Here is a 20,348-nt window from a genome sequence, read left to right as displayed (position 1 = left end):
TAGAGGCCCGATGCACAAAATTCGTGCAAGGGGCTCGGCCACTGCAGAGGTCCCCTCTGCCTCGGCCCCTGTCCACTGTGCCGGCCAGGGGCCTCTGCCTCGGCCCTTGCTGCCACAGCTTTGTCCAGAAGGTCATCTGGAAGGACGTCCAGTCTAATTAGCCTATTATGCTTTTATTATTATAGATACCCTTTTGAGTCTGGCTTCTTTCACTTAGCATGATAGTTTAAGATTCATGCATGTATCAGGAGTTCCTTTTTATAGCTGAGTAGTATTTCACTGTGTGGATGGTACCATGTTTATTTATCCATTCACCAATTGAAGGACATTTGGGTTGTTTCCAATTTTAGTACCGTATTTTCTGGCGTATAAGACGACTGGGTGTATAGAAGATTTTCCTGGGTTAAAAAGTCGTCTTATACGCCGGAAAATACAGTACCTATAAATCTACCATAAACCTTTGCATACAGATTTTTGAGTGAACATAAGTTTTCATTTCACTTGGGTGAATACCTAGAAGTGGGATTGATTGCTGAGTCATATGGAAATTGTATATTAAACTTTTATTAGAAACTGCCAAACTAGTTTCCGAAGTGGCTGTGCCATTTTGCATTCCCATCAGCAATGTATGAGAGATCCAGTTGCTCTTCCTCATTTGCAGTTGGTATGTTCTGTTTTTAAAAAACTTTTAGCCATTCTAATAGGAATCTAGTTTAATTTGCCTTTGTGATTTAATTTGCATTTCCCAATGACTAGTGATTTTGAACATTTTTCCATGTACTTGTTTGCCATCCATATATTTCCTTTGGTGAAGTGTTTATTAAAATCTTTACCATTTTTACTGAGTTATTTGTTCTCTTTTTGTTGAGTTTTGAGATTTTTTTAAATATATCCTAGATACAAGTCCCTTGTCATATAAAAATTTGCAAAAATTCTCCCAGTTAGTGATTTGTCTTCTCTTAACAGTGTCTTTTGAAGAGCATAAGTTTTCAATTTGATAAAAGTCCAATTATAAATTTTTTCATTTCTGGATTGTGTTTTTGGTTTCACATCTAGGAAATCTTTACCTAAGATTACAAAATAATTTTCGCCTCTGTTTTCTGCTAGAAATTTTACAGTTTTTGATTTTATATGTAGGTCCTATGATCCATTATGAGTTAATTGTTATATATGGTGCAAGGTATGGGAGATACTTTTTATTTTTCACATATAGATGTCCAGTTGTTCCAGCACCAATTGTTAAAAAGACTATTCTTTCTCTGTTGAATTGCCTTTGCACCTTTGTCAATAAATATGTGTCTATTTTTGAACTCTCTATTCTGTGCCATTGATTTATATACCTAGTAAATATTGGTTTCTGTTTGAATATGGTTGTGTACTTAGGAGCCAGGCTGCCTAGGTCTGAGACTGAGCTCAAGCATTTACCCCGTGACCTTGGGCAAGTTATTTAGCCTCTGAGGGCCTCAATTTTCTCACCTATAAAACAGAGATAATTATAGTACACAACCCTCATAGGGATTTTTATGAGGATTGAGTGAATAATTATAAAGCACTCAGAATGGTGGCTGGAACCTATATAGTGTTTCTTATACTCCTGGGTCTTATTTTGAACTTCTATCCTGACTGGATTTCCATTGAAGTTAACAAATTCCATTATTTTCTCTCAGATCATCATTATGGAAGTTGGACTGTGAGATGAATTTCAATGAAAATTTTATATCACTACTCAGTAAAAGATTAAAATGTTCACTTTTGTCTTCTGTTAGGGAAATAATGTTTAACTTAGTTGAGTAGCTGTATCAGGTGAATTCCAACTCCTGAAACACTTCTCTGATTTTGAAAGTATATCCATCACCTTTTACAGATCATAGTAAGAAATACAGCCTAAACTAACCTACTTCATAAGTGGCTCTTGTGAAAAAAAGTAGTTTAAAACATGGCCTTTCCATGTTTGTGATTTTAGGCACTTTATTTGAGAACTAGTAACTTTTGCAACATTATTATGCTACTAAGCTTAAGGTTGTTTATTACTTTTATTTTAAAGAACTTTGAATAATTGTTCAAAAAGTACAGCAATGTAAGTCCTAAATTTCTTCTTTATAGACCATATTGAGAGTCCAGATAATTTTATACTATAGAATTCTTTAGCTATAGGATTAATTTCTCTCCATGAACAAGAACTGAGATGTCCAAAGAAAATTCTTAGAAGAATAGTAAATTACATTAAACTCCTCAGCATTGGACTGAATGTTTTATGGTCTGAATGTTTCTGCCCCCACCCTCCAAATCCATATGTAGAAACCCTAACTCCCAGTGTGACTGCATTTGGAGATGAGGAAGTAATTAAGGTTAGATGAGGTCCTAAGGGTGGGGTCCTGATCTGATAGGATTAGTGTCCTTATAAGAAGAAACTTGCCCTGTACCCACCAAGGAAAGGCCATGTGAGGATATAGGAGGAAGGCAGTCATCTTCAAGCCAGGAAGAAGTCCTTACCAGAAACCAACCCTGATGGTACCTTGATCTTGGACTTCCCAGCCCCCAAAAATGTGATAAATAAATTTTTGTTATCTGAGTTACCTAGTCTGTGTTATTTTGCTATGGCAGCCACACTTAGTCGGCTTGGGATTCTAAAACAAAATACCATAGATTGGGTGGCTTAAACAACAGAAAATTTTTTCAAAGTTCTAGAGGTTGGGAAGTCCAAGATCAAGATGCCAGTAGATCAAGTGTCTGGTGTCAAAAATTAATACATCCTCATGCTACAGACCAGTGTTCCTTCTAATACATTATGTAAAACTGGACAAGTACCATATTTATTGTGCAATATTGAGTAAATAACTTTAAGATAGTTGGCTAATGATTACAGTGATTAAATTATTGGATTTTTAGTACTGTATCTATGGGAGCTCGTTTTTGGTGCATGAGTAGTTTTGCATAAAATTTATATACCCACAGAGAGGTAAGACAGTGCAAGTAGATTCAAAAGTAATTTGGAAAAATGGCCTTTTAGTGCCTATATTTTGATAGGCCAGTTAAACTTTTAAGAAGTAATCTGACTGATTCCAGGCATACTGTTTATAAAATTATGTGAGCTTTAGATTAGAGTATCTAACGATAGAAATGGTGGCATTTGAAAAATTACATTGTAGGAATCCTATATAATAAAAAGGTAATATGTAAATTGACCCTAATGGCAGAACGACCACTGGACCAGTCACTATGAGGTGCACTGACCACCTCTTGGATCCTTTCCCCGGCCGGCAGGCTCTGATCGCCTGATGGCCACCCGTGGTGGGGTGGGGCCGGCGGGCGGGCGGGCGGGCACAGCCGACCTCTTGGTACCTTCCCCCAGCTGTCAGGCACCGATCACCTGATAGTGAACAGGGAACTGGGGGTGGGTGGCAGTGGGGGCGGGGCCGGCTGCGGGCAGCTGGGGAAGATGGCCCTGATCGCAGGCCAGGCCTAGGCAACGTACCCATGCACGAATTTCACACGCCGGGCCTCTAGTAGCTCAATAAATGGTTGATTCAAACTTGTACCTTCAGGTTCTTCCATTTTCTGGAGTATATTGCAGAAATCAATCAGGGTTTGGAAACTAAGACCCATTCATCAACTTATGGAAGGATAGAGAAATATATTTCAATCTGGATGTACTTCCAATTTCAGAAATTTTTGAAGAAGCAGAAGTTTTAAAAGTAAAGCATCAGAAAACGAAAAAGGGTCAGGCTGGGCCGGTGTGGCTCAGTGTTTGAAGTCAACCCATGGACCGGGCACATGCCCGGGTTTTGGGCTGGATCCCCAGTAGGGGGCCTGCAGGAGGCAGCTGATCAGTGATTCTCTCTCATCATTGATGTTTCTATCCCTCTCTCCCTTTCCCTTCCTCTCTCTGAAATCAATTTTTTTTAAAAAAAACATATTAAAGAAAAAGGTCAGAGCTGAAATATTCCTTAATATCATCCAGTATTCTGTGTGTATGTGTGAGAATTTCTTCAATTGTTTCAAAAAAGTGTTTTTACAGTTGGTATGTTGAAACAGGATCCAAATACTGTCCACACATTGGTTGATATGTCCTCGAGTCTTCCTTTATCTATAACAGTTTCCTCCTATTTTCCCCTCATGCCTTTTGAAAAAAATTGTTCTATTCATTTTTCTAACCATGCTACAGTCAGTGAGAGTAGGAAGTATTATTTCAGCGCTAAGAATTGTTCCTGGCACGCAATAGACAATTAATATTTATTGAATAATGTTAATAATACTCAAGGTCTGTGTTTTGTCCCCACAGGTTGATCCAAAAGACTACATGTTCAGTGGACTGAAGAATGAAACAGTGGGTCGCTTACCTGGGAAGGTGGCAGGACAACAGTTTCTCATTCAAGACTGTGAGAGCTGTAACATCTATATTTTCGATCACTCTGCTACCATTACTATTGACGACTGTACTAACTGCATCATTTTTCTGGGACCTGTGAAAGGCAGTGTGTTTTTCCGCAATTGCAGAGATTGCAAGTGCGCACTAGCCTGCCAACAGTTTCGTGTGCGGGACTGTAGAAAGCTGGAAGTCTTTTTGTGCTGTGCCACTCAGCCCATTATTGAGTCTTCCACAAATATCAAGTTTGGCTGCTTTCAATGGTACTACCCTGAATTAGCTTTCCAGTTCAAAGATGCAGGGCTCAGTATCTTCAATAACAACTGGAGTAATATCCATGACTTTACACCTGTGTCTGGAGAACTCAACTGGAGCCTTCTTCCAGAAAATGCTGTTATTCACAACTACGTTCCTCTGCCTACTGCCAATGAGCTCCAAGCTGTCCGCATTTCCACAGAAGCCAATAGAAGCATCGTTCCTGTGACCCAGGGCCAGAGACAGAAGAACAGTGATGAGTCATGCCTAGTGGTATTATTTGCTGGTGATTATACTATCGCAAATGCCATGAAACTAATTGATGAGGTAAGGAGAGAGAGAAGAGAGATGAACGTACACCTGGGTAGCAACACACCACTTTCCAGAGAACGTTCATTCTTTTCAACTTGGCTATTAGAAATACAGATCATCCTTAAGTTATAGTCTTTTGTCCCCTACAGATTTATCTGTAAGCTGAATGTTTAGGCCTCAAAATACTTTCCCAAAGAAAATTTTTAAAAATATAATTCCATTCAGTAAGCATTTATTGAGCACTTATTACGTACGAGTTACTCTGTTACTCATTCAATTGAATGTATTTCATTGATTATAGGGTGCCCATTTGTTTTTGTACATTTTTGTTATCTGAAATGCATCTTACAATTGATGACAACTTAGAGCTGTTAAAATATAGTATATGCTGGGGTTGGAGATACATTGATAAAATTCTCTGCCCTCAAAGAACTCCCATTCTTTATAATAAATGATTTCCACGGAAGTTCACGAAGTGTAGTATTGCATAGTAAAGCTTGACCTTTTATAATTATTTAGTGGGGAAATATACTTGGAGTTTTAATTGGTCAGGAAGTGGGAAAGACATTGAGAAATATAACTTCTGGAGCCTGTTGTGACCATGAGAGTAACCTTGACATTACTTTCCTTTTTGTCCTTTGCCCTATTGCCATGAAGGAGAGATGGGTGCAGAAGAATGAGGTGGGAGCTGGGATAGCAGAGGTCATGGGCTCATGAACAGGGGCTTTTGGTGAGTTTGTGAATAGAGAAAGGTTCTTTGGGTAGCAGCTTCCACTTGAAATATAACGGGCTGTAGAGGCTAGGGGCTCCAGAAGCAGCAGTCTCCGTGTTGATAGGTGCCCCCGTAGGGAGGCAGCAGCAGTATATCTGATTATCCATTCATCAGACATTCTTCAGGAGGAGTCTGTTGGAATTTAAAAAGTCAAACTTCCAGGAATGGAGAAGTGAATGGAAATCTCAGCAAATCTCTTTTGATTAGACTTTTAAGGAGTTGTAACAGTTATGTTAAGAGGAACAATTTTAGGGCGAAAAACACTAAAAATTACTACCTTTTGTAGATATACAGTGTACAATGGAGAAAATTCATATCTGAAATCTACAAAGTATATCTGAGGTCTAGTTTTCAAAACAACAGAAGCCAGGGTATAATTTTAAGACTTTGATATTTCATTTTTTTATTACACCAATTTGATGAAAACATACTATGAATCTGGTAAGATATAGAAAAAATGTTTCTAGCCTTTGAGTTATCAAATAACATGTTAATCCAACATCTGAGAGGAAAATCTTTTCATTATAATATATAGCAATTTTTTAAATCTACAGATAGTTTTCAAAAGGTGTAATTATTCAGGTTAAATTCCTTTTTGGTAGGTAATGATGAGTGGACATAAAGAATATATAGTACTAGAGGCCTGGTGCATGAATTCATGTATGGGTGGGGTCCCGAAATGGGTAGGGGGGGCCAGGATGCGATTGGCCCTCCGGGCGGGTGGTGGGACGCCCTTACCAGCCTGGGATCTGGATGGGACATGTCCCGCTGACATTCGCACCAATTGTCAGGAGCCACCTGGTGGCCACTTTTATATTATTTCTTCCTTGTGGAGTGTCTTGGGAGGGGAAGCGGCTGAGGTGCCCAAGGCCAAGTTCCAGGAGGCCAGTGGCACTGTCGAGATCGGGCCTGCGGCGCTGGCCCATCAGTGCCTGGCCCATTCTCCAGAGATTGGACCTGCAGGACTACTGAGGGAGTGAGTGGCTGCCACCGGGCTGGTGGGCTGGTGGGCCACCAGGACGGGTCAGTCAGCTGAGTGGCGCTCCTGCTGTGGGAATGCACTGACCACCAGGGGGCAGCTCCTGTGCTGAGTGTCTGTCCCCTGGTGGTCAGTGCGCGTCATAGCAACCAGTTGTTCCAGTCGTTCGGTCTTAATGGTCTCTTAGGCTTTTATATATATAGTAAGTTTAAATAAAAAAGCCTTCAAGCCTGGCCAGTGTGGCTCAGTGATTGTCAGCCCATGAACCAGGAGGTCACAGTTCGATTCCCAGTCAGGGCACATGCCTGGGTTGTGGGCTCGATCCCCAGTGGGGAGCATGCAGGAGGCAGTCAATCTGTTTTTCGCTCTCCATCCCTCCCCTCCCTCTCTCTAAAATCCATAAAAATAGATTTTTTAGAAAGCCCTCAAAACAAACACTGTCTTCATGAGCCATCAGGTGTTCTTAACCTTTGTGTCTGATGTGTAAAATGACAGTGTTGCCCTGACCGGTTTGGCTCAGTGGATAGAGCGTCGGCCTGTGGACTCAAGGGTCCCAGGTTCGATTCCGGTCAAGGGCATGTGCCTTGGTTGCGGGCACATCCCCAGTAGGGGGTGTGTAGGGGGCAGCTGATGAATGTTTCTCTCTCATCGATGTTTTTAACTCTCTATCCCTCTCCCTTTCTCTCTGTAAAAAATTAATAAAATATATATTTTTTTAAAAATAAAATAAAATGACAGTGTTGTGTCCCTCGAAAGCAATATGACCGGTGAGGTTCTTTAGATATCCTTCTGGAATACAAAATAATTGAAAACAAACACATCTGATAATAATGATAATAGCTAACTTTTATATGTATAGTGTTTACTATATATTGGGCACTGTTGTAAGTGGGTTAATTCACTTAATTCATAATAACCTGTGAAATAGGTGTCACGGTTCCTCTTTTTACAGATAAGGGAAATGAGCCAGAGAGAGGATACGTAACTTGCAAAAAAAGTCACTCATGTAGTAAATGCAGAGCCATTACTGAAGTCCAGGTAATGTGGCATTGGAGGCCGCATCTTAACCCTTAAGCCTGATGCTACTATGCCATCTCAGTTGTAAAGAAAAGTTGCTAAATGCCTGGTGGAGCAGGAATGTGACCAAAAGTACATGGAGTCAAGACAGATACTGTCATCCATCCTAGAAGGAAAAACCCTGGGACTTTTTTGGCTAGTTGTCCTACGTAATTCTGAAACCACAAAATTAAGGAATAAAAAGAACAAAAAGAAGGAAATGCCAAGTACATGTGAAGAGGGTATCAAAACGTGCCGAAAACCAGTGACTTAAGAGAGAGATTGCATTTTTTTTTAAATTAAGCTCAAGTTCTTAGGAAAATATGTGTAGAAGCTAGTTAATTCTGAGATGGAAAAAATAAAACGAGTCTTTTTTTGTTATAACACAAATATCTTAGAACTGTCTTAGACTGGAACTGTGATTTCTAACTCTGGTTTTGTTAAATCCTAAGAGTATCACATAATTTTGTTTCATTTGTTTCTACAAATTAAACATGACATAATGGTTTTTGGGGGGGTTTTTTTAGATAGGAAGTATAAAACTTGAGAGGGTCCAGAAAAGCTGGGTCAGGCAAAAAGCACCTTGCATAGGGAGTCAAGAGAAGTACTGGGCCTTGGTTTTGTCACCTAAAAATCAGATTTTTTTCTGGCTGTTACTTAGATCACAGATATGCACAGGATAAATTAGAATAAATCTAATTTGAATTGTTTAGAAGTGTTGCATAATTCAAGTTGTGTAGTTACCACTATTTTCAAGTCTCTAAAAGTAGAATAATTTTCATGAAAATGTCTCTTCAAATATTTACAGTGAAATCATGTTTCAGAGTTCATTATCTGTTTTTAGGTAACGGTATTTTGAATTAGTCATCTTACTTTTGTCAGTTTATGTGTCTGACTATAAAATGAGAGGTAACGAGCAGTCTAGAAAATTAGAAACAGATGTAGGATTGTTTCTAATATTTTAAGTAACATTGCAGTCATCACCTGGCGGTGATGTCCGTATAATTTTCTGCTACTTTTTAAATTTTTTTTTTTCTGAGTTAGCATTGAGGGCTGGGAAAAATAATTGGAGTTTGAGTCCAATTTGAGTCATAGGATGAAATACTAGTAGTCATTAAAACTGATTTTATAGAATAGCTGGAAAATGTTCATAGTTAAGTATGTGAAAAAGTTGTAGATTACATAAGTATCTGATCTATTTTAAGTAGGTAAGTCTCAAAAGTTATAGATACTAAAACATTAACAGTTATGGTTGTTAGGAAGTGAATTAGGCAAAGGGTATTTTCTTTTTTGTAGTTCTATGGATCTTGCAGTGAACATGTATTATTTCTGTCATGGGGGAAAGTAAACTGGGAGGGTAAAAGGAACTATGCCAATATGGCAGTGACATCTTTGTGCATCTTGGTTGATGTTTCTATTTTTTTTTCAAATGTTCTTTATTGAGCATATATGTTACTTTCATATTAAAAACCCAGTACACTTTGCTAAAAACTGAAGTGGTTGAGTGACTTTGCATTTTAAAAGCTAATAATTATTTTAAAAATTAATATGTACTCATTGTGGAAAACTATAGAAATAAAGAGTAGAAATAAGTTTAAAAATCATAATTACTGTACTTTGAATAGTCTTTTTAAGAATAAATTTTTTAATCTGTAATCAGATTAATTGGTTTTTAAATATATATGTGTTTTTATTGTGGACAATATTATAGATGTCCCACATTTTCCCCTGCTTTACCTCCCTCCACCCAGCCCATATAACCCCCCTCCAGGCCTTCACCACAATATTATTTGTGTCCATGGACTTTGCATACAAGTATATAAGTTCTTTGCTTAACCTCTTCACGCTCCCCTAGATATGTCAGTCTGTTCCATGCCTCCATGCCTCAGGACTTATTTTGTTGGTCAATTTATTTTGTTCATTAGATTTCACAAATACGTAAGTAATATCATGTGATATTTGTCTTTCTCTGATGGCTTATTTCACTTAGCATAATAAACTCCAGGTCCATCCATACTGTTGCAAAGAGTAAGAAATTCTGCTTTTATACAGCTACATAGTATTTGAGTGATTGGATTTTTAAAAAATATATGTTTTTATTGATTTCAAAGAGAAGAAGGGAGAGGGGGAGAGAGATAGAAACATCAATGATGAGAGAAAATCATTGATCGGCTGCCTTCTGCATGCCCACTACTGGGGATTGAGCCTGCAATCTGGGCATGTGCCTTGACCAGGAATTGAACCTTGACCTCCTAGTTTATGGGCCAATGCTCAACCACTGAGCCACACCAGCTGGGCTCAATTAATTGTGTTTTAATCATAACTCTGTTACTTAATAGTTGTGTGATCTTGGGCAGGTTTCTTAACCACTCTGTGCCTTAGTTTTCTTATCTGTAAAATGAGGATAATAATAGTACCTAAAGTGAATAAAATGCCTGGTACAGAGTAAGTACTCCATTAATATAATCTATCATTATTGTGCTATACTCTATAAATTTGTATCATGTTTTTAAAAATTAACATTGTTATGTATGCTTTTCCCCATTTTATTATTTGTTATGTTTAATGAACTATGGTATTTTATCATGTCAGTACACCATAATTTACTTAACCATTCTCCTTTCATCATCACAAAACTAAGGTTTCCATCTATTCATTTCAGTCAAAAGATTTTTAATTATATTTAAAATTTTGAGGGATCATTCACGTTTGTTTGATCCTTAATCTTAGCAGTAGGCATTATGTATCAGTTCTTAATACACCCATCTGGAAGAAGGAATATTGTATGTGTGAAAACCTGTTATAGCAAACACCCCAAATTAGAGTTATAACTAAAACAAAACTCAGCATACTGGGTCATGTTTTATACAGAACTGTACTAGGAAATATTGTTTTAATCTCAGAAGGTCATTTTAAAATCTAAGTGAAATTCTGTTTTCCACAGATGGTTCATTTAGGTTTTCTCCTGATTCAGACAAAGGAAGTATCCATGAAAGCTGAGGATGCTCAGAGGGTTTTTCGGGAAAGAGCACCTGAATTCCTTCAACTTCTGAACAAAGGTACCTTCTGGCTGATTGGTACACTTTTGTGCTTATCCTCTTGAGATGCTGATTTGGTTTACTCTGGCCTTTAGCTTTTCTCTTACATTGCCTTCTCTTTCTCACTTGTTTTGTGTTTTTTCCTACTACTATTCAGAAATGTCAAAATTTCACATCATTCAGAAAAAACCTATATGATAATTAGAAATCAGACATTAACTTTTTTCCTATTCTGTTGCCTTAGTTCTGGAAAATCACATTTATTATGTGTTTTATTATTTTTTATTATTTTATTATTGTTGTATTATTATTCTGTCCAGAATTACAAAGCACTTGATAAGGATTCTTTCTGCCTTCAATGTGCTTTGACCATACATGAAAAGGAAGAAATATAAATAAAATGGTATAGTATTTTATGTAGTTGATATGATTGATTAACTTCCCATGCAAAAAAATAGGATTGTTTTCCCCAGCGGGCAAATGCTACCAATACATTTCAGATATTGAAAATATGTCTGCAAACAGAGGACCTAGAGTTAGTGTGCCCTTCTGAAGGGTTGCTGTCTGCCTGTATGTATTGAAGGTGTGCTGATTCTGGTGGACAGAGTACTTTTTCTTTGAGATGGGAACATTGTTTGCTTAAGGCCCTTAAGTATAATGGTATTGTGGTTATGTAGGCGATGCATGCTAATGTGTTGTGATATCTGCTATTTTCAAATGGCTCAGCAAAACAAAATTCAAGTGTGTGTGCACATGCACGTGTAGTATATGATAAAACAAATCAATATATAACCTTATTGTATGTGTGTCTGTTTAAAGACACCTTTTTTAGTATGTATTATTGATTCATTAGCATTGAACTTAGAGCCAACAGCACTATAACTCAGGCCTGAATGAAGCTTCCCCAACAGCTATTTTCTCTGTAAGACATACACAGTCTTTCTAAGCTTAGGAACATTATACAGCACTTCAGCACTGTTATTTGTGGGCCATTTAAAATAGCAAAATCACAACAAAAAGAACAAAATGCGGAAAATGTGGCACTAAATAGACTCTGAAAAGGACACTTGTTTACAGAATGATGCTGAAACAAGAAGGCAGAGCATCACTTTGTTCATTTTCACCTGGGACCATGCATGTCAGGCAACTTTTTTTTGCCACTCTGTGTGTGTCCACAAATGACCATGAAAAAACTATAAGTATTGATTTTGGGGTTACAAATCAATTTTTCCAGGTAAGCAGATTGACAAATAAAGAATTCACAAATAATGAGGATCAATTGTATACGTATTTCCTGTTAAACATTTTCCTTTAAGCACTGCTTTAAGCATCCTGTAAATTTTGATAGGATGTATTTTCATTTAATTCAGGGTTTGGCAAAATATGGCCTCCTGTATGTTTCATAAATGAAGTTTTATTTGGAGCACAGCCACACTCATTACTGTATATACGAGAGGCCTGGTGCACGAAATTCATGCACCGGGGTGGGGGGGCATCCCTCAGCCCGGCCTGCGCTCTCTCACAGTCCGGGATCCCTTGAGGGATGCCCGACTGCCACGGAGGCAAGAGAGGCTCCCACCACCACTGTTGCGCTTGCCAGCTGTGAGCCCAGCTTCTGGCTGAGCAGTGCTCCCCCTATGGGAGCGCACTGACCACCAGGGGGCAGCTCCTGCATTGAGCGTCTGCCCCCTCGTGGTCAGTTCACATCATAGCAACCGGTCGTTCCACTGTTAAGTCGATTTGCATATTAGGGTTTTATTATATGGGATTGTTTTGTTGATTTCCTACCTGATCCTTTATAGAAAAAGTATATTGACCCCCTTCCCCCCAATGTAGTTCAGAATATTTTTTAGTTTCCCTTGAGACTTTTCACTTAATCCATGGATTATTTAGAAGTGTATTGTTTAATTTCTAAACATTTGGAGATTGTCCAGATGTCTTTCTGTAATAGATTTGTAGATTAAGGTTATTATGGTCTGAAAATACACATTGTATGATTTCTGTTTTCTTTACTTAAGGTTTGTTTTGTGGTACAGATTATAGTGTATCTTAGCAAATATTCTATATACATGGTGGGAAGAATATATAATCTGCTTCTGTTTGGTAAAATGTTCTATAGAGACCCACTAGATCAATTTGGTTGATAGTGCTATTCAGGTCATCTACACTGAGTGGCCAGATTATTATGATATCTGAATGCATAATAATCTGGCCACTCAGTATATATGTATGTATGTGTATAGATAGATAGATAGATAGATAGATAGATAGATAGAGAGATAGATAGATAGATAGATAGATAGATAGATAGATAGATAGATAGATATATTAGAGGCCTGGTGCATGAATTTGTGCATGGGTGGGGTCCGGCCAGCCTGGCCAGGGGGAGGGGACATGGGCGGTTGGCCAGCCTGCCTGCTGGTCGAACAGACAATTTTCATATTAACCTTTTATTATATAGGATATACACTGAGTGGCCAGATTATTATGTGTTCAGAGATCATAATAACCTGGCCACTCAGTGTATATCCTTACTGATTTTCTGCTTATTTGTTCTATGAATTAGAGAGGAGTGTCAAACTCTCCAACTATCATTGTGGATTTGTCCATTTCTCTTTTCAGATCCTATCAGGTTTTGCTGTGAAAGTTTGTTGTTACATGCATATACATTTAGGATTGTTATGTCTTCTTGGAGAGTCCTTTATGATTATGTAATGTCCCTTTTTGTCTCTGATAATCTTCCTTGTTCTGAAATCTACTTTGCCTGATATATAGCTACTCCAGCTTTTGTTTGGTTGTTAGTGTTTCATCATATACTAGAGACCTGGTGCATGAATTCATGCACCAGTGGGATCCCTCAGCCTGGCCTGAGGGATCGGGCCAAAACCAGCTCTCTGACATCCCCTGAGGGGTCCTGGATTGCGAGAGGGCACAGGCCAGGCCGAGGGACCCACTGGTGCATGATCGGGGCCGGGGAGAGATGCAAGAGGTTGGCCAGCCAGGGAGGGACTACAGGAGGGCTCCAGGGTGAGTCCAGCCTGTCTTGTTCAGTCCCAATTGGCCAGACCCCAGCAGCAAGCTAACCTACTGGTTGGAGCGTCTGCCCCCTGGTGGTCAGTGCATGTCATAGCAACTGGTCGACCGGTCGGCTCTCTCCCCATGGTGGTCAGTGCATGTCATAGCAAGCATTTGAGCAGCCTTAGCATATCATTAGCATATTACGCTTTGATTGGTTGAACAGAAGACTGGATACTTAGCATATTAGGCTTTTATTATATAGGATCTTTATCCCTTTTTTAAAAAATATATATTTCTTTATTGATTTCAGAGAGGAAGGGAGAGACAGAAACATCAATGATGAGAATCATTGATCAGCTGCCTCCTGCATGCCCCCCACTGGGGATCGAGCTTGCAACCTGTGCATGTGCCCTTGACTGGAATCGAACCTGGGACCCTTCAGTCCGCAGGCTGATGCTCTATCCACTGAGCCAAACCGGCCAGGGCACTGGTTCTTGCTTTTTAATCCTTTCTGACAATCTCTTAACTTTTAACTGGTGTATTTAGACCATTCACATTGAAAGGGACTGATATAGTTGGATTGACATCTACCATCTTGCTAGCTGCTTTCTGTTCCATTTGTTCTTTCTTTTTACCTCTTTTTGTTTAATTGGCCATTATTTTATTTATTTATTTTTTAAATATATTTTATTGATTTTCCACAGAGAGGAAAGGAGAGGGATAGAGAGCCAGAAACATCGATGAGAGAGAAACATCGACCAGCCGCCTCCTGCACAGCCCCCACCGAGGATGTGCCCGCAACCAATGCACATGCCCTTGACCGGAATCGAACCCGGGACCCTCCAGTCCGCAGGCCGACGCTCCATCCACTGAGCCAAACCGGTCTCGGGCTGGCCATTATTTTATAACTCCATTTTATCTCCTCTCCTGACTTATTGTTTATACCTTTTATATAATGGTTGCCTTCGGTTTTATAATATACATATTTGAGTCCACCTTATAATAATATTATACCACTTTACCTATAGTATATAAGGTCCTAATAACATTATATACTCAAATCTTTCCACCCATCCCTGTATCATTATGACATATCTTACTGTTGCATATGCTACAAATATCTAATACACTGTTAATGTTATTTAAACTGTCAGCTATTTTTTTAAAAAATTAAAAATAATAAAAATATAGATAATATTTTACTGGAGGCTTTAGAGCAGAAGAATGTCATGGTCCCTTTAAAATGTAACTTTTATCATTCTGCTTGCTCTCAGGAGGAAGCAGAGAGCCATCTGGAGGCTGTTGCTGTAATCTAATTGAGACATGGTAGTGGCTTGTTCCAAGGTCATGTTAGATTACACAGAAGAGTTTATTAGATAGGGCATTCGGGAATCTTTTTTTGTTTACTTCAAAGTCTCACAATCTTTTTGACAGCTCAAATATTTAGATTTCAAGCTTCTGTGAACTATTTGACAAGACGTTCACATTAAAACACTAAAAGCATGACTAATGACCCCTGTTGACCTCATAGTTCAGTTTGAAATAAACACTGTAATTGTAGTCATCATTATTAGATAGAAAGACAAATAGGACTTCTTAAAAAGTACATTGTCAGCATTGTAGTTTTTTTAGTTTAGGATTGTCCATACATATTAATCAAAATTGATGCACTTGTCTACCTTTTTTGTTAGTGAGTTTGTTGACAAATTATTAGGTCGCTTACCAGAAGCTCATAATATTCTATTCAAAAAATATCAACCAAGTTTTACTCTTGGATAATTCTACCAAAATTAGATTTCTGAATTCTGGACTATGTTGTCTTTGTAGAATGCAGGAACTTTCAGTAATAAATGTCTGACTTTTAAAAATATATCTACTATATATCCTTGTACTGATCCTGACTAAAAGCATACTGTATTCTACCTTAACTCAAACTTTTCATTTTCTGCAAAACTGGAAACCCTGCATTTATTATCAACTTTTTCTTTTCTCAGTATTTATTTAATTTAAAACTAGAGGCCCGGTGCACGAAATTCGTGCATGGAGGGGGGTTGTCCCTCAGCCCAGCCTGTACCCTCTCCAATATGGGACCCCCCCAGTCCGCAGGCCGACGCTTTATCTACTGAGCCAAACTGGCCAGGGCTCAACTTTTTGCCATTCTTAAAAAAATAATTTATATCCTCCTTTTTTGTTAAAATATTTTAATCAAATTTTAATGTCTTGTCATTTCACCCCTACATATTAGTGTGTTTCTTCTTAAACAAAACAAAATTAAAACCAGGTGTTTTCTTAAGTAACCACAATATATTATGACATCAATCATGATTAATAATTCCTTAATCTCATCTAATAACCAGTCCATATCCAAATTTCCCTAATTGTCTAAAAACATTCTTTATGTATTCTTTAATATACTTTTATTGATTTCAGAGAGAGAGAGAGAGAGAAACATCAATGATGAGAGAGAATCATTGATCAGCTGTCTCCTGCACGCCCCCTACTGGGGATCAAGCCCCCAACCCAGGTATGTGCCCTGACCTAGAATCAAACTGTTACCTCCTGGTTCATAGGTCAACGCTCAACCACTGAGCCATGTCAGCTGGGTTCTTTATGTATTTTCATAGTTAATGTGATCCAGATTTAAAATTGTCCCACTATATGTCATTTTTTTGTATCGCTCTTAACAAGAAACAGGTGTCTCTCCCCCCACCCCATCCCTTTTTTTTTTTTTTTTGTCTTATAAAAGAAACCTGGTCGCCCTAGCCGGTTTGGCTCAGTGGATAGAGCGTTGGCCTGCGGACTGAAGGGTCCTGGGTTCGATTCCGGTCAAGGGCATGTACCTTGGTTGCAGGCACATCCCCAGTAGGGGGCGTGCAGGAGGCAGCTGATTGATGTTTCTCTCTCATCAATGTTTCTAACTTTCTATCCCTCTCCTTTCCTCTCTGCAAAAAATCAATAAAATATATTAAAAAAAAAAAAAAAAAAAGAAACCTGGTCAATTGTCCTGTAGTGTGCCTGGGTTTGTTTAATTTGTTCCTCTACAGTTCTTGTAGACTATAAGTTAGATCAAAGCCTTGTTTATACTCACATTTAGGGGTTCTTTTGGGCAAGAATATTTCACAGGTGGTACTGTTTCCTATATCATTACATGAGAGGGCACATAACTTAATTATTGCATGTTTAGTGATACTAGAATTGATTAAGTTCAGCTGGTGACAATCTTCTTATTGAAGTTTCTTATCACTCTTCCCTGTGGGATGCTAAAAACATTGATGATTGTTGCCTGATTAAATTATTTTACTAGGAGTTGCAAAATGATCATTTTCTAATCATGTCACTACCTCTATATTTAATAATGGATGGTAACAGAACTTCTTGTACAATAGAACTGTTTGGTTAATTTGAAATATGCTTCAGATCAGAAAAGCATAATAAAGTGAAAATAATTAAGCATCAATATTCAAAGTAATAATTTGGTGCCCTAGCAACCTATAGTAGTATCCAATGAATTTTCTTTGTTTCTCTCTTTTCTAAATATCATTAGTAGCTCATGAATTTTTATATATTCAGTATGTTTTAATAAATTGCAGTCATTATTCCTTCGGATCTCACTGAGGCTCATCTTTGGCCACTGGGAGCTCCTTCAAGCTGGCTCCTGTGTCCTCTTGATACAACCCCATTGGCCTTTGATAGCTTCATTGCTTTTTGGCTCAACAAGATATTCCCGGTTGATCTTACCCATTTCTTGCCTCAGACACAGAATTGTCCATTTTTCTGAGTTACCTCCTTTTCTTTACTCAGCACCTGTCTTGATCTACACTCTGTGATGCTGAAAAACCCACACTTTAATTTGTTCTCTGTATCTAATTGGATAGTTGACTATCGATATAGCCTACCTTTTCTGTATTTTTGCCTATATTAAATCACAGGCCCTCAGTTATTTTAGTTATTTAGTGGGATCTTTTTCCTCCTTCATGTACCTTGCCCTGTGGCACATGCCTACATTCACCTTAGCATTTCATTACTTAGTACTTCATCATTCTCTGTTGTTCTGTATTTGTTTAATGGTGTGTGGTGGTTTTTGGTTTTTTTTTCCAAGAAATGTGTAATTTCATGGAGGTCAGGACTTCTCCATTACTGTAGGAGATAAAAAGCAAATCTATTAAGAATACAGTGATAGCTGAATAAATATTAATTGAATTGAAGGGCATATTTTGCTTGGCTGACTTGTGGCAATGTTTGCCAACAGTTTGACACTGGGTAGTGCAAATGCTACATTTAAATCCAGAAATTAAAGTACAGGTGGTTTAAAAGTATATAAATTAATGTATGGAGAGGAAGCATAAATATTTTCAGAGAATTAAAAAAGTGACCGCTTGGTCATTGGATCTAGAACATAATTTTAAGGCTCACTCAAGAAATATACAGTATTTCACATAGTCATTACTTTTGGTGCTTGACCTCAATTCCTACTTGGCTTAACTTCATTATTGGTGGCCCAGAACTTGGCTGGTAAGGAGGAGAGTTGGAAGCAAGGCTGGCTGCCTGGCAAAAAACTTACGTTGACTTGAATTGCTTTTGATCTCTTTTGTCATTTGTCAACTGCTTTTTGTACTGCTAAATGGGTGGGCTTTTAATGTTTTTTTATAGATGAATGAAAACTAGAAAAGCCAGACTATTCACAACACTTAAAAATGTGATAGTCCACCCTGGCTGGTATGGCTCAATTGGTTGGATCATCGTCGTCCCACCAACCAAAAGGTTGCAGGTTTGATTCCCGATCAGGGCACACATCCAAGTTGCAAGTCTGGCTCGTATAGGGAGGCAACCAATCAATATTCCTCTCTCTCTCTCTCTCTCTTTCTGTCTTTCTCTCTGGCTTGCATGGGGAGGCAACCAATCAATGGATCAATGTTTCTCTCTCTCCCTCCCTCCCTCCCTCCCTCCCTTCTTCTCTCCAAAATCAATTTAAAATGTGATAGTCCTATAGTAGTAATGATGAGACTCTATGTTAATCCTACCTAATAATAGACAAATATGCAAATTGACCATACCTTCGCTATGCCCGCGATTGGCCAGGAGGCGCGGGGGGGCGGGACTCAGGGTGGCCGGGGTGGCCGATTGGGCCGGCAGGACGCTGAGCTCGCGTCACCAGCAGTGGCTGGAGCTCAGTGTCTGCGCCATGGCTGTGCTGCGGCACAGAAGGGGCCTCCGGCTGGGCGGAGGCTTCTGAAAGGCCTGGTGCACCAGCGGACAGGCACCCAGCTCTCCCGTGATCGAAAGCGAAAGCGTGTAGGGGACCCTACACGTGCATGATTCAATCATGCACTGGGCCTCTAGTTTGTACTATAATTAGAGTAGGAAGAAGTAACTGAAGTGATATTCCATCTATCTACTTCCTTCTTCCTTTTCTTTTACTTCCAAAGAAGAAGCTAGAGATTCTTCAGGGAAGTACAAAAAGATTAATTTTAGAATAGATTTGTATTCTTGATAAGACAACACTTCTTCGGTTTGCTTATAGGTCCTGTTATTGCCTTGGAGTTTAATGGAGATCGTGTTGTAGAAGATTGTCAAAATGTTGTCAACGAGATATTCAAGAGCACCAAGGTACAAGATTTCATTGACTGTATTTCTTCTTTTTTAGCCCCATCCTGAGCTGAGTTCAGCATGACTCAGCACTGCTGCTCTTCTGGCCACTGGCCCTGACATCCCTTGAAGACCCCAGATGCTTGCCTAGGCCCACATTCCCCTGGTGAGAAGGCATCCTGCCTGGGCTGCTTAGAGTGGCTCTACTGCCAAGCAGGCCCTGACCTCTCCCCTGATACTCCAACCTGCTGGAAGCCTCCATTAGGGCACTTACATAGGGTTGAGCTCCTGTCCTTTACCCCCCGCAATAACCAGCTCCGCCTCACTAACCCCAGCCTGGACCTAGCACACTTTCAAAAATGTACTTTGATCGAAAACAGACATCCCATCCACAGGATCCCAGAATCCAGGGCTTCTCTTTGTGACCTCGAAGGAGCACATGTCAGGCCAGACAGGGACAACCTCAGAGAGACTGTTTCAGAGTCGGAGAGAATTTCCAGCATCTCTGGCTGCCTTCAAATCAGTCTCCAGGAAATTCAGCTTCAGAGAGAATCCAAAGCTCATGTATGTCATCTCACCTTTCCCAATATCATCTCCAAGAAAAACAGTGGTCCCCTGAAATAGCCCCAAGGTATTCCAAGGTATTCAAAACTCCTTCTCAAAGGTTCTCCAAGACCCCCTACCTCTAACAAAAGCCCCTAGTAGGCTTCTAGAAACATCGCTCTCCCCCACTCCTAGAGGTGAACCCCAAGACTCTAGAACAACTGCCCTTTTAATCTTGAAAATCACCTCAAGGGCCTAAAGACCTCCCCCAGGAAGTTTCCAGAAAAACAGGGACTTCCATTGGGAACGGTAAGGCTACAGAAATGCCCCCACCTTTGAGGGAACGCCAGCACTCCCCTCCAACCCATCTTCCAGAGAGATCCCCAAGGTTCCAGAAATCATCCCCAATGATCTGGGACCTCC

General features: G+C 39.2%; 1 protein-coding gene and 1 long non-coding RNA gene across 2 annotated transcripts in view; one reads left to right on the top strand and one right to left on the bottom strand.

Moving 5' to 3' along the window:
- Window positions 1-20,348, top strand: part of RP2 (RP2 activator of ARL3 GTPase) — a 35,868-nt gene that overhangs the window by 7,955 nt on the left and 7,565 nt on the right. The window contains exons 2-4 of the mRNA XM_079764969.1: window positions 4,283-4,948; window positions 10,685-10,799; window positions 19,318-19,403. Coding sequence (XP_079621095.1) covers window positions 4,283-4,948; window positions 10,685-10,799; window positions 19,318-19,403 — 867 coding nt within the window. The remainder of the gene's footprint in view (window positions 1-4,282; window positions 4,949-10,684; window positions 10,800-19,317; window positions 19,404-20,348) is intronic.
- LOC307095628 overlaps window positions 4,720-20,348 on the bottom strand; it is a 32,202-nt gene continuing 16,573 nt past the window's right edge. The window contains exon 5 of the long non-coding RNA XR_013813207.1: window positions 4,720-4,844. This is a non-coding gene — a long non-coding RNA (uncharacterized lncRNA). The remainder of the gene's footprint in view (window positions 4,845-20,348) is intronic.

This window comes from Cnephaeus nilssonii, assembly GCF_951640355.1.
Source record: "Cnephaeus nilssonii genome assembly, chromosome: X".
Lineage (NCBI taxonomy): Eukaryota > Metazoa > Chordata > Mammalia > Chiroptera > Vespertilionidae > Cnephaeus > Cnephaeus nilssonii.
Note: the sequence above shows the minus strand (reverse complement) of the source record. Positions and strands in the feature narration are given on the sequence as shown.